This window comes from Mus musculus, chromosome 17 (genome assembly GCF_000001635.26).
Source record: "Mus musculus strain C57BL/6J chromosome 17, GRCm38.p6 C57BL/6J".
Classification (NCBI taxonomy): domain Eukaryota; kingdom Metazoa; phylum Chordata; class Mammalia; order Rodentia; family Muridae; genus Mus; species Mus musculus.
Genome location: NC_000083.6, coordinates 69254488 through 69280335, shown reverse-complemented (window position 1 = coordinate 69280335; position 25848 = coordinate 69254488). Strand labels below are relative to the sequence as shown.

Genomic DNA, 25848 nt, shown 5'->3' with positions numbered 1-25848 from the left:
CTCTGCTCTGAGTTCCTGCTTTATGCCCACCCTGACTCCCTTCAGTGATGGACTGGGAACTGGATAAGCCACGCAAGCCCGTTGTCCCTTAAGCTGCTTCTGGACAGAGGTTTTTGGTTTTTTTGTTTGCTTTTTGTTCTCTTCCTCACTTCTGCTTGAAAAAAGATGTTGTGAGTGAAAAGTGTCTTTTAACCTGTATTTATAATAACTGCAGTAATAGTCATTCCATGACTATTACTTGAACCATTCACTTGAATAAACTTGGTTATTTCTGGAAAGATGTCTTTGCTGGCTTCCAAGCAAGTAAGAGTCAGACTTTATTTGAACATCTATAATATGGTGAATAAATGATTTTAAAGTTAATTTCAGATGATCTGGAAATTTTAAATCACACCCTAGTTTTCTTTAATCTATACAATCAAGAAACTACCTCATCCTTTGAAGTAGGAACCAGCCCTTGAGTTTTACAATGTGGCCCCTTTGTTAGTTACTTCCGTTTGCCTTAAACAGACCTAATTCATATGGTAATCTCATAACTACCAGGCCAGTCTCTGCACAGTTTACAACTCCATACAGTAGGGATAGAAAGAATATTTTAAAAATTAACCTAAAACTAATCAGGCAAAGTTCCAAATTTCTAGAAGAATGGAATTCTTCCAACAAACGGTATCATCATAAGCAATTTACTTTTATGAAACTATAGTTTAGCCCACATTCAGAACCATGTGTCACTAACAGAAACAGCTAGTATAGTGGGATACATTTTGAATTCAATTCCATACACGGTTTACCTCCCGACCTAAGCCAGTACTAATAAAGCGACTATTAGTTTGTCTACTAGTCATTTAGTAAGGACTAGGTTGAATTGCTTGCCTATAGGAGGTTGTAAGGGAATATCTAGAACATTCTGCAGGACATACTGTTCTCAGACAATCCTCTCTCAAGAGAGGTGAATAACCAATTTTCTCAGGAGAAAACTATTCCCTATCCTGTTGCAATTCTGGAGGAAGACATTGCAAAAGATAACATGGACTCTTACTCCAGTTATTATAGACAGATTCAAAGACACTTTTCACTCACGGCGTCTCTTTTCATGCAGAAGTGAGGGAGATAAGTTCAAATTATAGGTGCTCTTCCAGAAAAAATGTTAGACCTCTAATTATAATCACTGAGATACATGTTATCCCAAGATAAAAGCTTGGGATTCAAAGTCTGGCACCTAAACAGCACTTTTCAGGAAACCTCCTCGCTTAAAAAAATAAACCAACAAAACCCCAATTTTAAAAATATGTGCCTGTTATATTGGAAACCTCAACAAGTCACATTTAGAACCGTGTGTCAATAACAGAAACAGCTAACATTGGAACCCAACCATTGTCCCTACTAATGAAGTGACACCATTGTCCCTACTAACGAAGTGACATGCTTGTGATGAAGGTGAAGCCTGGACACAGGTGTCTCCATTACAGCGCAGAATACAGTCACGTGCACATGACAGCCATTTTATTGAGTTATGGACAAATTACTCTGCAATGTACTTGGATGCCAAGTCCAAAATTCGTAACACTCATCTCTGGATTTGTAAGGTTTCCTACTAGTAAATGTGAGAGAGTAGATGCATTTGAAAACATATAAGCTGCAAATAATGGGAATCAACCCATCAGTGTCAATCTCAAAGCTGAGATATTAGGCTCACTACACGTACTGGGCTCACCATATCATACAGGAAGTGCAGGCCAAAGACAACAATACTGGTACTGCACAGGTATTAACACTGCTCTTTTAATTGGGATTTGGAAAATCTGGGTATCCAAGAAAGCGCTAAAGAGTACAACTCTAAGATGTGCTTAGCCTATGTGGCATGAACGGGGCCACTTTGGGGACTGTTTGTGCCCTGTGCTGCCGATCACATGCCTCTTTGATGTTAACTGATCTGTATGCTAATGTTAATGGGGACTTGGTTGTAGCCACTGCTTTGGGGGCACGCCTGCTATTTCTCTGCTGTTCCTTCACTCAGATGTTTGAAACTTGGAATCATTGGCAATCAAAGTCCAACTTAACATAGAGCGAACTCATGATATTCTCAGAATAATCATTACCAGTCACTGCATAGTCACTATTAGTCAATAATCCTCATTATTAGCTCACTAGACAGTTAACTTCAGGATTTTCCAAATTGTTCATGAATGGTAGCATCTTACAGAAATAACAATTAGCATTCAATCACTATAGATTAAAAAGAAGATAACATTAAAGATTTGATGTTATTAAATTTTTTCTCAACACATTTTTTTTCACTGAAATTCATCAAAAACCAACACAAAGCCGAAACCAATTACATCGGGTCGTAAATTTGAATCTAAGTCTCTGCTTAGTTCTGATACAAAATAGCGCTATTTTATTTGTGATGCAAATTTAAAAATAAATTAAATATTTCTAAGTAGACACAACTGGGCTTCTTTCTGCACTGGATAATTAAAGTGGCCATATCAAATAACAGAAAGATACCAAGTAGTGGATATTGTTTGAAAAGTGGCCCCCATCCAAAATAAAACTGATTGCCTATAAGTCTGTAAACCAATCTGCTCTGTACATGCCTAGCGTGAGGCTAAAACAATTGTCTGCTTTTCAGAGAGCCAGAAAGAAAGCCAAGGTGTAAACATAGCAATTGGAGTTGATTCAGACAATAGGAATGTTCCAACTGCTCCTAGGGCTATTTAGAGGGCTCTCAGCTGGACTACAGACACTGACAATTGTCTGGGGAACCCTGGGAGCCTAGAGGTCGCTCTGCCTGACCTAGCTGTCTAGGGAAGCAAAGAGCTTGGGCCATCTGAAAGATGAGATCCGAATCACCCCAGTTACCCAGCATGCATCATTCTCAAGCTCGGTGTACCCAGACCAGGGCCTCCTGAGTTCATCTGTGTAACACAGCAATGGCATACGGTGTTGTGGATAGCCCTGGGGCTAATTATATTTGATGTTAATTCTGTTCTCCTGTGAGGGTTGTGAACAAGTAATGAGTCAGCACTCAGGTGATTTCCTGTAAACCAGCTCCCCACCTTAATTTGTAAAATAAAGGCGAGCTGATGATTGGGCAGATAAAGGGGAAGGTGGAGCAGAAGGTAGAGGGAGAGAAGGAGAAAATGGAAGAGGGAGAGGACTCAGAGGAGGAGGAAGAAGAAAAGCAGAGCAGAAGCACATGGTCTGGAGAAACTGCAAGTTCTAAGGGGTCTCATAGATGGAAGAGATGGTCGAGTAGTGGGAGATCTGCCCAATGTAGGCTCACAGCATGTATTCATATTAATTGAGTTGTGTTTTCATTGCGGGGCATATCTGGGTTGGAGAGATTTAACGCAACAATATGGAACTCCTGCACACTTTAGCAGAGAGTGAGAGTAGTCACAAGCGCCAGCTCTGACCGCCTTTTAGCTACAAAGGGATGTTTCTATTGGGTTATGTTGAAAAGGCCTTTCTGGGCTGTCTCCACTGTCTGCTTGCACACAGAAGGCATGGCTATCTAGGGAACATTCAGAGCGGTCTGAGCACCATCTCCTTCGATTACTAACTCAACACCCTTCCCGAAGATTCAGGAATAACAGGTTTTAATCAGTCTTATGGCTTTGACTTTTAAAGTCTGTGTTTATTAACATCTCCTATTGCCCAAATTATCATTCAGAAAGGCTACCAACTATCTACCACTTCCTCCAGTATCAGCATGGAAAAAGAAGCTTGGCTTTTGTTTTTCTTTGTTTTGGTTTGGTGCCTGTTTGTTTTGCTTTATGTATTTATAACTCGAGCCAGTGTCTAACATTTTTAGAGCCAGAAAATCGTATCCAAAAGAGATAACAGAAATAGAACATTCCAGATTTGAAAATTACCATTAAATTTATAATGGCATAACTGGAGAGTGACTTTTTTTTTTTAAAGTGTGTTTGCTCATGCTTGTTGTGCGTGTACGCACATGCACATGTGTATTTGTACGTGATAGAGGCACACAAGTGTCACGGCATGTATGGGTTTTAGTTCTTGTCTTCTATCACGTTTGAGGCAGGGTCTCTTGTTGTTTACTGCTGCGTATTCCAACCCAGGTGGCTCTGGAGTTTCTGTGTACTCAGTGGTTTCTGGCTCTTTTCGTGGCAGGGACACGGCCGCCACATCTGGCTTTAGAGAGCATTTTGGAGAATCAAATTCCCTTCCTCAGGATCGCACAGTAAGTACTTTATTAATGGAGCCCTTTCCTTGGTTGGTCAGTGCTGTTCCAGATAACACAAAGACGATAATGACTAAGTCAACAAATGTGAAACTCTGTCTCCTGGTACTTAAGCAATAGAACCAGTGTTCAATGGCACAGGGAGACTCTGGTGACACTACTTTTATTTATTCTACCTAAAAAGAAATCTTCTTCAAAGTAACTGGAATGGGTGTCCAGCTCTTCTCTTTTCAGATGGACTGGCTTTGTCGTGAATACAGTGATGACGGGATACTGGCCCTGGTGATAAGCAAGCAGTGTTCAAAGGAGGGGAAGAAAATGTCATACAATGGATGTAATTTGATTCTTATTTTCTCTGCAAGGACTTAGGAATGCATATACACGATTGTGTAAAGGCTTTCTCTCACACAACAGTTGGGAGTTTTAATTTTCCACTCGATCACAGCTTCTTGGGCAAGTATCTCACAGTAAAAGGATCTTGATAAGGAGGGCACTTTCCAGAAACAATTTATTTTGAAAGAGAGATAGCAGGATGCTCTCTAGGGGGTGGCCAAATGGTCACTACACAGGCAAAGTAAGGGCCCTGGGGTGACATAGCTGTCCCCACTGTGTCATTTAAAGTCAGTTTTCTTATATGGGAAAGTTTTACTGAGAAGGGGGCTTCTCTCACTTAAGAAAAAAAAGGAGCCAACGATTTAGAATTAATTGAAATAACCAGTTACGGTTAAAATAAAAAACATTAAATTAAATAAAAGCCCAGGATTATATGCCAGAGGAACGTATGTCCTGACTTGCTCTCTCAACTTCCGACCTCCCATTTAAACAGCAGTCTCCTCAGGTCTCACTTTCGCATTAATGAGAAGAAGGCATGAGTGTTTATGGGCGCTTCTCGGTGTAGGAGAAGTAAGTGTGTTTACCGAAAGCATCAGTTCACTAAGCGATCATCAGCTTCTCCTAGGTATGAAACTGGGGGGGGGGGGGGTGTCCAGGTAAGAACCCAGCCATGTGCTCTGGAGCCTTCCTGCGCTTGCCTGTCATTAGCCCAATTAGAGGCTGAGTCTTATTCTCTCCACTCTTTAGCGACTGTTTACTCTGTTTACCTGGCATCTTTCTTGGGAGCCCCGAGCATCTCGTTCCAGGCATCACCACACGCCTTTCCTAGTCCCAGACCTCATGGAGAAAGCAATAGCTCCACAGAGAAGGCGACCAGCTTGTAGCCAGAATACTGACCTCCTCGGGTACCAGCGGCTCAATCATGGGTGCATCCTCCTGCCTGGCCGCCAGCCGCACGGGAGATGTAGAGAGCCTCTTTTCCCACTCGTTTGTTAAGGCAGTTTCTGTAGAGGTTTCTAAGAAGGTTCTTTTCAGCTCACTAATATTGGTTTGGTGCTTCATCAGCTCATCTTGAGTTTTATCTAGATCCTATATTCAGAGTAAGACAGAGTCCAGCAGTCAGTCTTCCACAGTGACTTTCTACTCACCACCCCCTCTTTTTTTTTTTTTTTTTTTTTTTTTTTTTTAGTATACCAAACATATTAGTAGTCAAACGGAAATGGAATTTGGATCAGGGTTCAAGACACTACCACAAACGCTCGAGGTGAAAATGTAGTATTTCCAGGGAAAAGAGAAGAAAGAAAATAATAATTTAGGTTCACACAAGCATAAAAATAAATAAATAAAAAATTAAAAACCAAACAAAAAAAACAAAAAACAAAAAACAAAAAAAAAAAAAAACAAAACCAAATTAAAAGGTAAGTTCTACAGAGGGTGGATGAAAACAAAATACACACACAGGAAAGGGACTAAGTCTAGGATCATGAGAAGTCAGAGTAAGCCGAGAAGTCAGCCCATCCCTGACAGGCTGAGTAACGCGGTCATGCATCACAATTCAGGTCCACAGGGATGCCAAGGGAGAAAACCACCACACACAGGCATGCACTGGAGGGTCCCAATACCAACCTCTAACATAAGATTACTATGTTTGACATACACATTTTCACCCTTTATTCGCTTAATCAGACTATTCTGAAAAAAGTGGAGAAGAGAGGGAAAGGTAAGGGACACGGTAGTCACGGGGACAAACGCCATTCGGCACGCTGTTGGCATGGTAACCAAGAGGGAGCATGCGGAAGACACCTGGCAGACAATGGTTTATCACACACTGGTCTGGTGGGAGGGGCGGGGGTCGCCAGATCTTTAGTTTTCTACCTGTGCCTTGATCTCTGCATCTTCCTCCTGGTCCGACTGCCAGCATCGAGAAAGAGCGGGAGATAGAGACTTACCAAGGGATTCACGCTACGGTTGAAGACCTGTGGTCTACACACAAGACCTGTGTGCAGGACAGGTCTCTGGTACGCAGATGCAATGCTATCTTAGACACCAAGCGTAATGCTCACACGTGGATGAGGCTCCGTGAAGAACAGAGCGGTAATGGATTCCTTGCTCAGGAGTTTGAAAGGCAGAGGCATGTGCCTTGGAAAGGGGCAGAGAGGGCTTGGCAGGCTGTCCTTAACTGAACATTAGCAGAGATTTTGGAGTCTGGAAGTTGGGGAGTCAGTTCACAGTTTCTAAGGATGGCTATCATGACAGGATAATGTCAGGCCATCTATATGCAGGGCCTTGCAGGGATTATATGTCAGCTCTTTCAACTTTCTGTGGACCACAGGACTGCAGCTGGAAGAGCTTAGTAAGCGTGTCCTGCATGCCAAAGCCACGTGGAATTCTGACTTCCTTGTACTTACACACTTTGCTTTTTAAATTATTATTATTTTTTTTATTCTAGTGTATTAGTGTTTTGTCTGCATGTAGGTCTGTGCACCACTTGTGTGCCTGGTGCCTGCAGAGGCTACACGAGGGCGTTGGATCCTCTGGAACTGCAGTCACAGATGGTCATGAGCTACCGTGTGGATGCTGAGAATCAAACCTGAGTCCTGTGGAAGAGCAGCCAGGATGCTTAGCCACTGAGCCATGTCTCCAGTCCCCACTTTGTTCTTGTGATAAGAGCACCAACTTCTGCCTATGAAGTGCTGGGATTGCAGCTATGAACCCGCCAACCCAACTAAGCACTGACACATAAACAAGTTTTAGAGGGGAAAGTACTGATTTACTCGAAAAGGAAGTATGAACAAAATCAGTCATCACCAACAACACTATTGTATCTTTCTTTAAAATGAACACAGGGTAAATTTATTTTTTAATTAAAATAGACCTATCAAAAACATCCCACAGCCAATTCATTATTCTCCCTTTCCCAGTTTTAAGGGCCTAGCTTTTTCTTGGTCTGATATCTAAGTACTAGTCTCTGGGCAAGCAAGCCACTGCCTGTTGGCAAGCATGGTATAGCTGTTTCTCACCACAGAACTCTGATCTGAGCCTGGTCTTTGGGTCCTTGTAAGACCCAGAGTCAAACTACTGATGAGAATAAAGTTGTAAGTAAGCCACCATAGGTGAAACAGTCAGTCTGTTTAAGGCTCAGCACTTTGTTTTGTTTTGGTTTGGTTTTTTGTTGAGATGGAGTCTTGCTATATCGCTTGGCTGGTCACATATTTTGTCTCGGCTTCCCAAGTGTTGGGATTACAGTTACATACAGGCACATCTTACGTGGTCTTAAATGTCTTATCAGACAATGGGATCAAGGTGCTTTCTCTACATATCCTTTTAGTGTAGTAATGCTGGTGACATGAAGGGAAGGGAATATGTTCACAAAGGCAACCAGACACCAAGGCAATACAGGTGACACGCTGGTTCTTAAATGTGTTGGGTCCCAACTCTATCTCATCCTAGGCTCCACAGCATACCAGACTACATACATATATTCACTTGCTTTAATGCTGTGTAACAAATTTAAAAACTGCCATAGAGATTTAAGGCATTATTGCTGAATTATTGTTTATTTCCAGTGTAGACCAGATTTGGAAGGTATCCAGTGAATAAACTAGTCTGTGGCTACTTACAACTGCATGCTATCTACTGAATGTAACAGCCTGTGGCTATTGACAACTATCTCTTACAATCCAAAGTATAGTTTTATTTGGCAATGAAAATGACTAACCTGTACACTTAGTTATGGCAGCTGAAGAGAATCTGCAAAATGGTGTTACGCTAAAGTCTTTTACTTTAGGATAAGATTTATAAGCTGTGGCATTTCTAAAGGAAGAAACCCTATAAAGCACCACTAGGAAATAATGTTGTTTTTGTTTTTGTTTTTTTTTTTCCTGAAGACATCTTCAGTTAAGTGATATATAGAGATAACATGGCATTTTTAATTCTTCTCAAAAACTCAACTAGAAAGTATGGTCATTATTGAATTACATTAAAAAAATAGCACATGGCTTAAAGTAAACTTTGTCACCAGGTAAAATAAATTCATTCTGCATTGTGAGCAGTGAGCACCTTAATTTCCTTCCTCTATAATGTTCTTACTGTATTTAAAAAATATTTAGATGTTTCAGCCATATGTGTATGTGTGTGAGGGTGTACACATGAGTTCAGATGCCCGTACAGGCCACAAGCTTCGGGCTCCCTGGGAGTGGCCTGATGTGGGTGCTTGGATATACTCCAAATTGCTGGACCATCTCTCCAATCCCAATTTTATAGTATCTTAATTGCTCCGAACTGGGCAGATTTTTAAGAACAGGTCACACACAGGAGGAATAATAGGATTCTGTCTGAATGTACTTTTTACAAGTAGTAGAGTTGCTGGTTTCCTTTCTTTAAGGAATTCATTTCCTGGGAGTGACTTGTGTGATAGCCAAGGGCTCGAAAATGTGTTAAGTATTACTTTAATAAGTATTAGATGGCCACCGGGGATTTAAAAATATATCTGTATCCAGCCAATAAGCTAATTCAATTACCCATGAATCTTCGTCCTCATCTGTCATGGCTGCTAGTATACACAGACTCCTATCTGAGACAGGAGAATCACTGTCTACCTCTCTTTCCTCCCCGCCTGGTCCACTTTTGTCTTTAAGGTACTGTCAGTTAGATAACAGTTTCTCAAAATGTAATCCCAAGACCAAGAGTCCAGACATTGGGAACCAGTTAGAACTACAAATCTCCATCTTGCCTCAGCCCTTTAGAGCCAGAAGCAGGAAGAGAGGGTCATTCAGATCACTCTGATGGAAGTGGGGGTTTGAGGCCCACTGGCTTAGATGAGAACAAACAAACTGAAAACTAAAAGTGCAGTTAAGAGCATTGGCTGCTCTTCCTGAGGTCCTGAGTTAATTCCCAGCACTCACATGGTGGCTCACAACCATCTGTAATGGGATCTGACACCCTCTTCTGGTGTGTCTGAAGACAGAGTACTCATACACTTAAATAAATAATTCTTTTAAAAAAAATGGTAACAACAACAACAACAAAATCTGGTTTCTGCCCAAAGCCAGCATTTCTTTTCAGTGGGAGTCACCCCCAGCGCATACGTGCTAGGAACCTTCTGCCCATGTTTGGACTTTATCCTCACCTCCGTGGCACTGGTCTCTCCATCAGCTGCAGTGTCTGTCCGTTCACTGTCAGTCTGTGGATCACAGAAGAAATCAGATCCAAGGAGAAAGCAGGGATAGAAAACAAACCGGTCTGGTTAGACAAAGCGCACAGGTGGGACCATTCACGCTCTTTCTCTGGGATCTGTGGCATCCTACCTTCCCACGGGGGCACGGGTATGAGCGAAGCAAAGGAGAGGCCGAGCTTGGGGTCTTCAGCAGAGCCCCTCCAAGGTCAAGACCCGAGGCACACGCACAGTGGGCCACCCTGACCTGCCTGCGTTTACAGTGCAGAACTTCAAGTTGTCCCCGCCTCCCAACCCCCTTTCTACTGATGCCTCTAAGAGCTCTCCTAAAAATACTTAAAACCAATCAAATGGAGGTTCAACATATACATATTTCACTCTAGGATTGCCACATCAGAAAAGTAAGTGAGTTTAGATTTCTGCTAATAGCTACTGTAACGGTCATTGTACTTTCAGCCCCTCATTTATTCTATTGGATCATTTGCACCCGCTATGACCACCAGGTTGTCTGCGTTACCAATTAATGATCGGCACACGCACTGGTGATTCACGGGTATATATTTTATATAGAAAACATAACTTAATTTTCAAGTAGCATTACTAATGGGTAGCAGCCCTAGTCACTTTGCCCCATTCAGGAGGTATAGTCGGGTATGCATTTAAACATCTCATCGCAAAAGTACCATTCAAATGGATGCAAATGATAGCAATAATAATTGAAGAGAGAGAGAGAGAGAGAACAAGAGACGTGGTTAGAGACACATAAAACAAAGCACAGCATTGGGTAGAACTGAGGACTCTGGGGGATGGAGAGAGCCATGTCTGGGCCCACTTTTAAGGTCTATGTGTTTTTATGTGTTTAAAGGAGTCTATGGTTTAAAACAGACACTACATCCTCTTAAGAAGATGAGCCGTCAAACACAAACTGATTTTTTTCATCCACGGATTTCAACCAGCTAGTAAATTTCTCTCAGTCAAAGTCTTGTGGCTGATTTTTTTTTTTTTTTTTTTTTTTTTTTTTTTTTTTTTTGTGACAGGGTTTCTCTGTGTAGCCCTGGCTGTCCTGGAACTCACTCTGTAGACCAGGCTGGCCTTGAACTCAGAAATCCGCCTGCCTCTTCCTCTCGAGTGCTGGGATTAAAGGCGTGCGCCACCACGCCTGGCTGTGGCTGATATTTTGAAAGCGAGTATCTGAACCGGAGGCTGTAGAGTTGTGCTCTAAATACAGCTCTTACCTAAAAGGGATGTGAACAATGGTGGCCAGAGCTGCTTTTTTTCTCTCTTGACCTATCTCTGGTCAGGAGAGTTACTTGTACCATCTCAGGCTTTGGTTTTACAGATTTCCTAAAACAAAGGAATTGAACTGCACACTTGGCAGGTGTGCCTGAAAAATGGAGTACAAAATTTCAACAGAGTTTTCATGGCCTGATCAACTTCAGTTCAAAAAGTGGGACACAGGTGTGTCTGCTAACTCTCTGACAGGAGTAAGGTGTGCCTGTGGTGATCCCGGGGTCTCCACAACTGAGAGCTGGGGGAAGGACGTTTTGGGATAGTACAAAAGTCAGACTAACTGGAAGACAGTTTAGGCCTTGGAGAAGACCAGATTCACTATGTCTGGAATTGTAATTAGCCCTGTTGGCCCCATCTAACGTTACTGAGGAAACCCTCTTCCTACCCGAAGGTGCTTTCTTATGATTTTATATTTTATCTTATGAACTCTTCAACCTCTTCAACCTCTTAGCACAAGAATTTGTCACAGGCAAGAGTGAGGAGTTGTCGGATTAAAGATACTCAAATTCTCGCCGTTCAAGCCTGGGACACGTTGGTCATATTTCATAGTCTAACTCATTTTTTTTGTTTTTGAAAATGGAGCTAGTTACAGCTGTAGCTACATTGCATAAGGGATGTCAAGTGCTTTATGGAATTCCTGCCACACAGAATTGAAAAGTCACCAATGAGAAACTAAAATACAATATATTGTTAGTTATTATTATTCTAATTTTCGTAGGTATCACATGTTTGTTGGCCATATCTAAATTGCCTCACAACCTCGGGGCAGGGCATATGCCCTAACGAGGCATGTGAACCAAAAGTTCAAAGACAGAGTGGTCGATATGATCAGACCTGTATTTAAAAACTCATCTGTAGACTCTGAAATTCCTACTTTACAGTCCAGTCTATCAACAGAATTAATAGTAATTGAATAAAGTGGTTTTGGCAGCAGCCGTTATTTATACTGTATATTATTAGTAATATATGCCATATACCTTTGATGACACAAAGCTCTAGGGCAGAGTGTTATGAACTATATTATACAACACTATCTTTACACAATTTAAAGTTGTAAACCAGTTGGTGAATTATTTTTTCCTTACATATTTGAATAATTATCTCTTTTCTTTGTACTATAAGGAACTACTCAGAAACTCATATAGTATCATAACCTATGTCATGGTAGACTTGGGTTTCATGGAAGGCGATTTGATTTTCTGCCTCATATTCCACCGTTCTGAAAGCTAAGAGTAAAACTGTGAGGCCATCGGCTCCATTATTTGAAATGATGGATTGTTTGTGTGCTGGGTTTTGCTTTGGAGAAAGGCAGTAATTGATTAACTCTCAACAGACAGGAGGATCGCTGTCATTAGTGATTCTGAAAAACAAATGTGGCAGAGATGGACTGCATTTTAAGGAGTCAGGTGAGGCCCACGGAATAAAACAAGCCATGTAGCAAATGGCATTTTAAGAAATGCGGTGACCCAAATGTTGGTGACTCTCAACACCCGGGGTTGAGAGTCAACAATGAACAGATGGCTTGACTCAGTGCCTGGTGGCAGAAGCTCTATCAGGGGCTCCAGGAGGCTGGAGTCAAGGGGAAGGCTGCTCTGGAGAGTGCTGACTCGTTCCCAGAGTTGGCAGTACTAAGGACAGGGGCCTGAGGAGCTCCTCATGTGTACCCACTGGCTTATAAACAGGGCTGCTGTGATTTGCTTTGCTGATGTAATGCGACATGCCCAATTTAACATTAGCTCTCATGCACCAACTCCGACAAGATGTAAACCCTGGATTAGGCACAAGATCTGTGTGGTTAGCACTAGAAGCCTTCAAACAGTAATTCAGAATTTAGCAAAAGCACAGGCCAGGCGTCATCTTGTGGACTCACTCCTCTGCTGAGAGAGCAAAAGGGAATTCCCATGTTAGAAACCCATCAATGCCTTTGTAGATAATGTTCTATCCCCAACGGCAGCATATTCTATATACTATTTGATAACGTTGCCACTGTGAAAAAGTTATATTAAAAGCCTAAGGTTGAAAGTGGTTCCCAAAGCTTGCTGCAGCAGAATATGGTTATCTATTTATGCATACACACCCAGGGCATGGAAAAGGACTCTCAGGCAGCAATGAATTGCAAAGCCTAGACTCCCCTTTAAAAGGCCAGCGAGACTGTTCGTGCTTCCCCCTTTGCTGCTCAGAAACAGTCATGCTGCCACTAAATATAGGTGCTATCACATCTTGGCAGCTCCACGTACTAACAAGGGCAGGCCAGATTATGACTTTTTAACTAACCATGGAACTGCATGACTGTCTACCCTGCAACCCCTCTCTCTGCCTCGACTTTGTGATTTTCTTCTCACACAAGGAGTGAATGGCTCGTCTCCTGTCACATAAACTGCTTGTCTTGTGGGACTGGGCAAGCTTGGGGGCTCCTAGACCGTGGAAGCATCCTGGATTGTAGGGACAATCTGGGGATGCTTCTTGGACATGACGCTATCTCATGCCTAACACAATCACTTGGCAACTCCGTTTCTGCATCTTATTTCGGTGGAAAGCTACTTATTTGTATTCTAAGATTTAATTTACATGATGATGGCCGAGCAGAACCTGTAACTAAGATGTGAACTCCCTGTAGTGAATGAGTTATTCGAAATGGAATTCTGGCTGAGTCCTTAGCCCATGTAGGACTCAGAGGGTAGCAGAATTCACTAGCTGGCCACAGGCTGCTACATCCCACATTGTGTTGTGCCTAACCCTGGGGCCTGGCTTGGACTCCCCAACACAGAAACCCTCAACATGGTGGCATACACAATAAATGAGGCTCTGAAAGTAGGACCACTAATGGCTGCAGCCAGCTAACACTGGTTTGGACTGAAGCACGGAACAGGGAAAGTGCTCTATGCTGAGGTACACACCTCTTCCTCTGAACTGTCACTCGGGTCATTGTCTAGGGAGGCGCTCAAGGAGGCCGCCTTGGGCTCCAGGTAGCAGAGGCACAGCGCCAGAGGGAAGGAGAGAGTGAGGGCGTATGGTACTGAGAAGGAGGCAGACAGCAGGAAGAAGAAGATGAATAGGAAGCAGGGGAGGAGGGAGGGTGAGCGGATGGGCAGGAAGTGCTGCCAGCTCTGGGGCAGGAGGTTGGTTTCAGACAGGTTGGGGAAAGAGAGGTACCCATCCTCGTCCAGGAGCGAGGGGAATGACTCTGGGAGCTGCAAGGAGAAGGAAAAGAGCGTGGTGCCTTTGCCAGCTGGCTGCCTGTAACTGAACGCCACATCTTGGTCCCCTAAGTAGGCCTTGCCCTGGGCCTCAGACTCCAAGGAGGATGGCTCAGCCCTTTCCTTCTCCTTACACCTCCTGCGGAGCTCTGTGGGAGGGGGAGGGTCAGGATGGGCTGATGGGGGTGATGGGGGACATGAGTCAGCAGCGCCATGCCCGGGTGGTGACTGATGTGAGAGAGATGGAGGAAGACAGGAAGCGGTAAACATGGATGCAAAAGAACAAAAAGAAAAGTGCAATTAGTCAACTTTCTCATGGGCATTAACATAAAATCTCGTAAAAACAAGAGCTTTAAAGTCATCGGCGACCCTGAGGAGGACTAAGAGCTCTCCCAGTAGACTGTCATACAGAGGCTGAGATGTCAAAACTCAGGACAGAATTCACTGTGGAGAATCCCCGCAGCAACATGCTTTAAGGCTGGACAACTCTAATAAACAAACACCAAGACTTTCAATAACATCGTCCAGATCTCCAGGTAACAGACCAGCCCAGAGCCCAGCTGGATAAGAAATGAAAATGAAATACAATTTAAATTTTGACTGTGCTCAAAAATTCTCTAGTTATCTTCCTTTTTTTTTTTTTTTTTTTTTGGTTAGCCAATTATACCCCAAACATGTGGGTTACTAAACAGGAAGTTTCTGGCCCCACTCCTGTCTGAAAGCTGTTATCAATGGGATGAGGGCGTCAGCAGTGTACTTCAGGGTCTCTGGCTCCCCACAGAGAACTGAGGTTCCACCGAGCCACCCATCTGTGGCTTCTTTATCTATGCTGCTAAACAGGATCTCCGTTCTTATCATGGTTTAAGGAAGCTAACCAGCAAAGCGAACAGGTTTCTGGTTTCCTGTACTGTGGTTTCTTATGTGTTTGGTCTCTGCCACATATGGTCTACAAAGAGTGAAACGATGGAATTTCTTAGCCTTCCTATTTCTCTGAGCAGATAAAGGGTATGTTTACAGCTGACGTTTGACTCCTTCACACAGTGATAAAGCATGCATATCCACTGAAGTGTTCTCCATGAGTTCCTGCCTTTATGAGCTTGGAGAATCCACTCCATTCCCTGCAGTCTCTATGGCCAGAACTGTATAGCAGGATACATTCCAGACCAGGGCCTGTGGAGCCTGAGATAGCTTTTTTGTTTTTGTTTTTGTTTTTGTTTTTTCGAGACAGGGTTTCTCTGTGTAGACCTGGCTGTCCTGGAACTCACTCTGTAGACCAGGCTGGCCTCGAACTCAGAAATCCATCTGCCTCTGCCTCCCAAGTGCTGGGATTAAAGGCATGCGCCACCACACCCTGCTGAGATAGCTTTCTTCAGCCACCCTGCCTCCGTGTGTGTGTGTGTGTGTGTGTGTGTGTGTGTGTGTGTGTGTGTGTCTGTGTGTGTGTGTATGTGTGCGCGCGCGCACGCGTGTGTCTAAGTGTTACCTAGCATCTTGAGAGCATACATACAATTACTCAGCCTGCTTAGTGGTGGTTATCAAATCCAGACTTAGAGCGATGTGATTAAATATAGCGACACACGGGAAGAAAATGTACAAATCAAATCACATCTGGGGTGCCAGGGAGGGAGACAATGGCCCAGATAAAAGTTGATCTGGATATGTCAGCCTCTGAAATGTTTCTCGGACACTCACACTTGACACTGAACATTGCATCCTAAACAGGGACCTGCACAAAGCTCATTCAGCTGAGGATAATGCAGATGTTAAAGCAGGCTCTTCACTGAAGGCGACTCTCCCGAGGCAGCGAGGCGCTGGCCCAGGAGGGTCATCGGCTGCAGCAATATGCCCTGCTCCAGGCAGTCTGGGAAACAGCCTTTTAAACATTATTTCCAGCCGTGAATTTTCATTTTGGTTCAAAAGAAAGCATCCTCCATGTAGCTATTTGAAGAGGGAAAAGAAAGAAATTCTGGTTTAATCGTCTGTGCTATGTATTGAAAGGCTTTTGGGAAGACAGCTTTGCAGTGGGGGAACAGGCAGGCAGCACTGGATCTCAGCTATAGCCTCTCAGAAGGTGCTGCTGAAAGGCTGTCTTCCAGGGGACTGGGTTATGAGGGCCGTGGTTCTCTCTGTACCTCGTTTCCCCGGGGAACAGCGATGGCACAGGGCAAGATGGATGGGTGCTGTGTGAGCCTGTGTGTGAGGATCACGGGGTGTAGAAGACAGGAGAAAGGGAGAAAGCCTGGAACTACTTTGGAAGAAAATGTAAAATCCTTTCTCTCTGTTGGCAATTGGTAATCTCAGGAGAGTTTGAAACAATCCAATGGGAGAACCCTACTTGTTTACACTTCTGGTGGCTTCTCTCCCCTTCCCACTCCTAAGAACTGATCCCGGGAATAAGACCTGACCTTGGCTTAACTGGGGAGAACAACATAAAGGTCGGGTTTAGAACAAAGCACATTTGGACAGCAGAAGTGACCCAGAGGGTCCTGCTGGCTGCCACTTCTGACTCTGTGCTGATTTTCATGTTTGGAAAACAAAGGATCCGTTCCAATCAGGAAAAAAAACGAATGAGCCATGGGGGTGATCTGAAATCCATTTGTCTACAACAGAGAGTGTGTATTTGTTTATTCAGCTTAGATTTTTGAGGTCTTGGATATTAAACTCAGGTAACCACGCATGCCAGGCCAGCTCTTCACCACCAAGACACATCCTCGGAGCAGACATCAATTACCTGAAGAAGTACTGCTTAGGAGGCTGTTGGACTTTATGGGAAGCAGCCCCATGCGGTCCTATGCACTTTTTTAAAAAGGAATATTTGTATGCAAAAAAAAAAAAAAATCACCAGGGAATCAAACGCATGTGCGTTTCAAGATAACTAGGAAACTAAGAAGGTGGATCATATTCCATGCCTCTCTCAGTGCCCCTCTCTCTGTTGCTCCCTTTCTCTCTGTGTGTGTGACCCTCTCTGTGGGACTCCTTTCTCTGTGTGTGCCCAGTATGTTATAGGAGGTTCTCGTTTCCATTTTTGCTATGCATGAGCCTCCCACATATGTTAAGTTTGAAACTGTTTTGCTAGCAAGCTGCTATAATACTAAATCATTAGAAATCAATCAGACACTAAAAACCAATATGTAAAATGTAGTTTGGGAGGTAAGTTGACCTCATGAAAGGCAGTGAGTGGAGACTGCTATTATGACACATCGGCTTTTCTCCTTCACCGCAACATGGGCTTGCCTGTCTAATTTCAACACATAGTCACCCCTTTGCAGATTGCATTATAGAGGACTGAGAGATGCGCTATAAATACTCAGGTTGTGGTCACTCGGGGTACATGTCCTTAGAAAATAAATATGGGTTTCCTTAATGTCTAAGAAAGCATACCATACTTAGAGAGGAGAGTGAGGCCAGAAACATTCATTAGCTTTAGGGACAGTCATAAACTGTTGAGTCCCAGCAGGAAAACGCACTGCGCTATCCCAGAACATTCTTAAAGAGATCCATACGGAACAGCTGCTGAAAGTCTTGCAAAACACACTCCTTGTTAGAATTTTCCAAAAAGTTTTTAAGGAAACAACTTTTAGAGAAAAGTGCTGAAATAATATAATAATAATAATAATAATGATAATAATAATAATGATAATATAAAATCTGACATGAACATGACCAGTGCTGGAGTCTGGATGCTCCTCCACCTTAGTGCACTCCTGGTCGACCGTCTCAGAGAGACTGAGCTGTTGCTAAGAGCCGGGGGGGGGGGCAGCTCTGGAAGGCAGCCGGGAGCTGTACCTTTCCCTCGTGCCGGAGGGCTGTGACAGGTGTGGCTTCCTCAGCCTTCTTCCTTCTGTCTTCTTCCTCCACGCGCTCCTCTTCAGCCTTTTTCTCTGGAGTCACAGTGGTGATCAAGTTGGTCTGAGAGATGCCCTTTGTTGTGGCGTACTGGCCTGTACCAACCTCTGCAGCAGACACAGAATCCTTCATGTATATTTCATGGTTTTCACTCACTGACGCTAAAAGCAAATACAACCAGGGAAATAAAATCCCAAATAGTTAAATCAGAAGACGGAAATGCCACGTGGTACCATTACCAGGAGTAGAACACCAGTATAAAATATCAGGCTGGTTGGCGTAAGGCAAGGGAGAGCTGCAGGGACCTCCATACTGTATCTTTCAGCATCACCTGGACCAGTGTTTTAACATGATTTAAAAGCCATGTCTTGAACCCTAGAATATGCTTAGCATTCTCGTGGGGTGGGGAGGACTTGAAGGAGAGGAAGCTGCTCTTACCAGCAAGGGCAATGGCTGGGGAGTCACACCAGATTCACACTAAGTCCCACAATTCACGGTAGTGTTTACAGCAAACACTCTAATCACTTGACTTTGAGCATATCCACGGAAGTGCCCTCCATCAAAAGAGCGATGGATTGCTTCTATTATCTTTCAGTGTCGGAAAGTCCGTCACTCTTACGATATAAAAGCTCAGAGCAGTGTAATAAAGCTTAATCATTTTGGCAGAGGATGTAGATTTTTTTTAGAAGGTCATTTCTCTCGATACTGATGTAAGGAAATGTTTTCATTTCCACTGCCATGAAGATGTGTGTGCACATTCATTTTCATCTCTACTATCTGGGGAAAACAAGACAAACACAGCCAGCAAGCAAAGCCCATGCAAGGGCAGAGCACGTGAGCTCGAGGATGCGGGCTCAGCCCCTCGTCCCAGCTGCTGTCTTAGTGAAGGACGTTCTGGTCAGGGCTTAATTCAGATCAGTTTTAAATGTTGCTAGTCATTCTGTTAGAGCTTAAATACCACAAAAACAAAACTGGAACTTAAAAGTACCATTCTTCAAACACTGTACAGTTGGTCGCAGACATGAATGTGACTATTAGAATTCATATTTTCTGCACTTTAAAAGACCAAACCAAAATGAAATGACAAAAGGATTCTAAATGAAATCCTTCACTAAGATAGTCTCTGCCTCTTTATGCCAATGAAAAGCTCACAGGAGACATGGTTTCTTAGTGGCCATTTATGCTGTTATATACAGGCTGCTGTCTTGTCAGAAAGCAGTTTAATGTTCCAGCATGCAGGAATGGCACCCGCTCCCCAGCAGAGAACATGCTAGCAGCATCAGGGCAACAGAGAGCAAGCGAGACAGCACATACTAACGTCACTTTGGGGCAGAAAGGAAGAGACAGCATGGTATTAGTCCACTGATTTCACAGTTGTCTTCTGTTTTCTCAACAGTCACTTTTACACAAAAGCAAGGGGAAACAAGACTGACAACAACAGTTTTCCCTTGGGCGTGTCCAGGGGAAGGGAAGGCGTGAGTCTACAAGAGTTCCTCAGACACTGACTTAGAACATACAAATGGTTACTGAAGAGATTCGAAAGGGCAGAAAAGAATGGTGGCACCAACAAGATTTTCACATCCTAGTTCAACCGCAGATGGACTTGGGTCTAGAAACATGGAAAGGTACAGAACAGCCACACCCTCTCTTGGCATCTCCTGTGGGTTGTTGCTGCGACTCCTCTGAATACAGATGCCCAAGTCCCTTACAGATAATGACACACCTTTACACAAACAATTTGTCTTTAGTGTTTAAGCCATCTCTACTGGCTTTAATACCTAGCACAATGTACTATTTAGAGATTGATAAAGGAACGCAGTCTGAGTATTCGGTGTGTAATTTTTTTTAAGGGGCAGAAATGCTGGAAGTTGTAGTTATCTGTAGGCTGTCTGTAGGTCTGTCTATCATGTTTTCTGGTGCTGGGGATGGAGCTGAACCTAGAGTCCAGGGCCTGCTTGGTAAGGTAAACCCTATCCACCCTGGACTCTCTCATATTTTCAACCAGCAGTTTCCATCTACACTTGGTTGACTGTAGCCAGAACCTTCACACACGAAGGCTGAGAGTAATTCACATGGTGGCCAGCTCACAGAAGCCCTTAAGAATAATCACCAACAAAATTATAGTGACAGTTGTATTAGCATGAAGACTGCTTTCTTTCCACACATCTTCCCTCTTCATAACAACCCCGGGGAAGGGTGAAGGTGGTCTAGTGTCTTTTTTACATGACTAAAATGAAGGACCACAGAGCCTGGGTTCCAGTATGTATTTTCCTATGTATCTAATTCAGGGCTGTTTCTCTATATTAGTAGCAACACACACAACACTCACAGACATGGCTGCTTCTTAGTCAGGGGCTCTAGGGAGTCTCTCACCCACTGATACCTTGGGATATGGTAAGTAGGATGAGGGGTGTTAAGACCCAACAAGCAAGGTAACTGTTCCCTTTTTATTTAGGTTTACATATTAACACTGTGCACACTTTTCACACATGTCTAGTTCTTTATCCATTCAGGATGAATCTTCCAAGAGCCAGCCAGGCCAGGGCCAGGTGCTGAATTAGACCCGCCCACACCCAGGTCCTAAGTGTCACTATGGCTAGTGTGCTCTGAGGCCGGAAGCAGAGCCCTCTGCCAGGAGAGATAACATCACATGCCATAGACAAAACCACCCCCTACTGAAAACTCAGGATGAAGATCTTCCTTCAGGTTAGCTGAGGGGTCGTCGTCGGCTGGACTTGTCTGACTAACAGCAGACAGGGTCACCAACTATAGCAATGTTTTCTCCCAGGTACCATGTTCTTACTCTCACCCTGATGATTTTTTTTTTTTTAAACAGAGATGTGTTTAACTTATAGTTTTCATCCTGTTCATTCCTGAAGAACACTGATTGCAGAAGGTAAGCCCTGCCCTGACGGTGAAGACAACCTCACCTGAGTTCTTCACTGAGGTACATAAGCTCATAAAAAAAACCTGACAAAGATATATTTTGGAGATGAGACTGTTCAAAAACCTGCCATTCAGCTATTCAGGTTCACGTCACGACAAGGAGGTGCCTGTGGAGCTACCAAGAGTTACTGAGACGAGCTAGCAGTGCCTACCTCCATCCAAGCTGCGAGACATGGTGTATCGTTTGCTGGACGAGCGTTCAAAGTAAGGGGCCGGGCGGTCTATCAACGCACTGGCTCTTCTTGTTTGCGCCTGGGTTCTGCCACTGTAGCGGAACTTGGAGCCCAAGGTCAAGAATTTCTTTGGAGGTGCTTCTGGTAGCAATAATCTAAAGGTTTTCAAGCAAACAGCAGAAATGTGAGCTCACCTTCAAATGGTGTTGGAGGGTTAGCACTGTTCTTTCTGTGTTTAAAAGTTTAACGCACAACTCGTAGTTCAATGAATGGGAGTTGACCGGAAACATCAGCAACACACACGGCACATATTACCTGGGCAGGTTATATAGAAGTTAAAGAAAATGGGGGTGTGGTGTGGGCAGAGCAGGGAAGAACATTCTGGGGATATAGATTGGTGGTAGAACGTTTGCCTAGTATGCCAAGTCCCTGGGTTCTAGCCCTAGCACTACACATTTTTTTTTTTTTTTATAAAAAGATAAAAGATATAGTAAGTCAGGCATGGTGGTACACGCCTGTAACTCTTACATTTAGAAGGTGACAGCAGAAGGGTAAGAAGTTTGAGGTCAACACACACACACACAGAGGCATATATACAGACATACACACAGACATACAGACATACACAGACATACACACATACATACATGCACATACATACACACAGATACATATAAATCATACACACACACATATACACAAATATACACACATACATACATGCACATACATACACAGATACATATACATCATACACACACACATATATACAAACATACACACACACATACATACACACATATACATATACATCATACACATATATACAAACATACACACATACATGCACACATATACACAGGAACAGACAGGATTAACTGACAATTATGAAATGTAGTGATGAAGACACAGACTATAAAGAAAGGTCAAGAGCAGATAAGTAAAGATAACTCAAGGAAAACCCTTCGTATTTGTCAGCTGTTCCTTTAGAATTTTATACCAGCTCTCAGCGTGAGCTGGGACGGGAGCACAGGCCTCTGATCTCAGCTCCCCCCAACGGCAAGGGAGGAGGATTGAGAGCCTCAGGACCACTTGAATTACAAAGTGAGGCGTGTCTCCTTATGTGATGCACTCGCCTTCTAAGCACGAGACCCTGAGTTTGGAGTACCAGAGCCCACTTAAACCTGGGCAGGGTAGATCCTGTAATACCAGCATATCTATAGAGGGTAGATCCTGTAATACCAGCGTTATCTATAGAGAGACAGTTGAGCCAGGAGAGCCCAGCTAGTCTCGTGAACAACACACAGCAGCGAGGTGAACAATGGACCCTGTCTTAAACACGTGGGAAATGAGGAGGGAGTTCCAAGGTTGTTGTTCTCTGGCCTCCATGTGTAAAGTGACATGCATACACCTACACACACACACATACACACACACACACACACACACTCATATACACACACATACACACATACACACACACACACACACACACACACACACACACACACTTACACACAGAGAGAGATATATGCATGTATATTTTTAAAAAGGAAGGAACATTCAGACGAGTGATTCTCATTACAGGAGCAGAAAGCATCCATGACAGTTACCTCTACAACTTTTTCTTTGCCCTAGTAAAAGTGGCTCCAACAGTTCAAAAATCTGTTAGGAAGAAACCTAAATATTTGCTTCCTACCTGAAAAATGTATGATGCTCCACACACACTTTCCAGAGGCGCTTGGCAGCCCTATGGTTTGGCAACTTGAACCCAATGGTGCTTTCAAATTGCTCAAACTAAAAATAAAACAAACAAACAGTAAAGATTAAGGTGATCTTTGGTATTATAAATAAAAACTCTGCAGATAATAACATACAGACTTAAGAGTCCATCCTAACGCTCTGTTACTTACTGAGTCAGCGATTATGTACAGAATTCACGATAAGGAATCAGTGTTTATTTTTATCTGTTATCTTTCACCTTAAAAATGCTTGACATGTAGGGTAACTGTGTTAGGCATGAGGTGCCTATACAATCATGTGTTTTACAAAATCCAAACTCAAATCAGGGAGACGCATGGATTCCTCCCAGAGACCAGTTCAACCTGATCTCATCCGAGGTGGGTTTTCAACAGCATGAGGGCTTGAACTCAATTAACACAAATGTCGAAGCCGTCCACAGCAGACAGAGAGATGACACCTTCTAACACCCAATGGAAATACATACGCTTTCCCCAAGCTGACACCTTGCTGTTTATGATACTGCCGAGGTCTCCTGTGTGTCCTGCTGTGGGTTAGAGTACCGCCTGTTCACACGACTCCATAGTGACCATCCCAGGCGGGCAAGAGCCCATTTTCCCTATCCCCCATCTTGTTGAGAATCTTCATAGGATGTTCTGTCAGTCATTTAAGCTTTTGAAGATAAATATCTGCTCTTCTGTATCATGTTTTGATATGATTGCAGATGCACCACCCCCTGCTTTCAGTGTCTGTAGGCGTCACAACGCATCAGGCCAGCAGAGGGCATCGACCTTATATGTAAGGGCTTCCTCCAAAGAGCGCAGAACAACCAGCGTGTTGATATTAACAGCAAAAGTTATTTATGTGGCGAGGCACCAAGGTGAGGGAATCAAATACACCGGGCATGGGAGCTAGGATTACTGCTGATCTTTTTCTTGTCTGCGCAGGTAACTGGGGTAATTGGGAAATGCACTGAAAATTGCCTTCCCCAGCTTTGTGTTTGATTCTGTTGTTCCTCGGGGGCGGGGGGGGGGGGGTGTTGGAAAAACGGCTGTTGTCTGGAGGTCCTAGTAAGTACTGTGGCTGTTGACTAAACTCCGTCCTTTAGCACTGCATCTAACGTCTCTAAGAGCAGAACAACCAGGCCAGGGGATGGAGAGAGTCAGCTCACTCTCCATGGAAGATCAGGAGGAATTTTTCTTCTCTTTTTAAAAAATATTCAAAGTGTTTATGGTCACATAATAATTGTACATATTTCTGGAGCATGCTGTAGATGTGTCCATCCGATTAGGGATCGTTTGGGATACTTGTCTCCTGAGTCAGGCTCGTGACTCAATGCTGGGGATATTCTAAATCGTTCCTGCTCGGTGTTTTGAAATGTGAGATTCCGTGTCAACGCTACGCACTGACTGAGCTACAGAACCCTGGAGCTCTTCCCCCCCTTATCCAAGCACAGCTGGATCTGGTAGTCATCTTCTTTCTAACTCAGCTCCCCCATCCAGCCTTTAGACGACCCAACCCTACTCTTCTCTCCAGTTCTAGCTGCTCATTGGTGGGAACAGAGAGGCTCCCTACACTGGTTGGTGTCTGCAGAGCTTGTGTACCATTGGTAATTAACTCAAATACGAGGATAAAGGGTGCACGTTCCTTTATGGCTGCTTCTGACACACCTCAAAGCCTTAGGAAAGAGGAGCCGTCGTCAGTTGCCCCCGAGAGGTCACCCCTCACCCTCATGCACCCGGCAGGAGCTCCTAATGCCTCCGAACTCTTATATGATCATTGAACACTTTTCCCTGATACCCATTCTGCAAGCCCTTTGTGTAGCCCATAACACTGCTAGTGAATCACTTTACACAGAGACTCATGCATGTCACATGGAGCTTAGTCCCTTAACGTCTCTGGTCGTCTGCTCCTCTGTACGCTGCTTCTCAATCTGCCCCTCTCTTGAACAATGAGGTGCACTGTGATGGTTTGAATATGGTTGGACCAGGGAGTGGCACTATTAGGAGGTGTGGCTTTGTTGCACTAGGTGTGTCACTGTGGGTGTGGGCTTTAATACCCTAGTCCTAGCTGTCTGGAGGCCAGTATTCTCCTAGCAACCTTCAGATGAAGATGTAGAACTCTCAGCTCCTCCTGCGCCATGCCTGCCTGGATGCTGCCATGCTCCCACTTTGATGATAATGGACTTGAACCTCTGAACCTGTAAGCCAGCCCCAATTAAATGTTGTCCTTATAAGAGCTGCTTTGGTCATGGTGTCTGTTCACAGCAATAAAACCCTAACGAAGACACACACTGTTTTTATTAAGGCCTCCTTTTGACACCCCCCCCCCCCCGTTTATGCCATGCCTAGAACCCTCTTACAAACCCGTTCTGCTCATTCTTCCCTCATGGCCTCTGAGCCGCCTGGGTCTTCCCACACTGTCTCATCGGGTAGCTGGGATTTCATTATGAAATTTATGAAAGCAAAGTATTCCTCCTGGGTGCTATGTCCTTATTTAAACCTCCCATGGCTCACGGCTGTCCGTGAGCCCATGTCACCAAGTCTCCCTTCTGACCTTCCCCCAACAACACTCGCGCCACATCTACAGAACAACATCTCCTGTGTAGCATGGTGTTCCAGATCTCAGTGCTCACTGTTTTTCTGCTCAATAGAAGAGAAACAGAAAACACCCAAAGCAAAAGAGCAGGTCACGTGTACATGCGCAGCCCTGTCCGGGAGGACCCTGAAGTTAAGTTTTCACTGAATTCAAAGGAATGTATGTGCCTTACGTGTTGATCATATAATCTTTCAAAGTGTCTCTTTAGAAACTCCACAATCTCAGGTGTAATCATGTGGAATGCTTCCTTACTGTGCCATTATAGATAATTATTATTTTAAATTTACATGATATTCTACCCTTGCTATATATTTTAATTTTTAAACTTTCTAAAGACTTACT

General features: G+C 43.7%; 1 protein-coding gene and 1 long non-coding RNA gene across 51 annotated transcripts in view; one reads left to right on the top strand and one right to left on the bottom strand.

Moving 5' to 3' along the window:
- Epb41l3 (erythrocyte membrane protein band 4.1 like 3) overlaps nt 1-25848 on the bottom strand; it is a 214345-nt gene that overhangs the window by 9656 nt on the left and 178841 nt on the right. For 12 of the 50 annotated variants that reach the window (XM_006523618.4, XM_006523611.4, XM_006523612.4 and 9 more), the window contains 8 exons: nt 22868-22965; nt 21148-21323; nt 17990-18210; nt 13904-14431; nt 9672-9725; nt 6419-6454; nt 6170-6235; nt 5441-5632 (listed from right to left, as the gene is read on the bottom strand). In XM_006523618.4, coding sequence (XP_006523681.1) covers nt 5441-5632; nt 6170-6235; nt 6419-6454; nt 9672-9725; nt 13904-14431; nt 17990-18210; nt 21148-21323; nt 22868-22965 — 1371 coding nt within the window. The remainder of the gene's footprint in view (nt 1-5440; nt 5633-6169; nt 6236-6418; nt 6455-9671; nt 9726-13903; nt 14432-17989; nt 18211-21147; nt 21324-22867; nt 22966-25848) is intronic. The other 38 variants (NM_001355732.1, XM_030249485.1, XM_030249490.1 and 35 more) reach the window with 13 other exon arrangements.
- 2410021H03Rik (RIKEN cDNA 2410021H03 gene) lies at nt 3130-4974 on the top strand. The gene is made up of 3 exons (NR_045428.1): nt 3130-3276; nt 4141-4210; nt 4430-4974. It is a non-coding gene; the product is annotated as an RIKEN cDNA 2410021H03 gene (long non-coding RNA).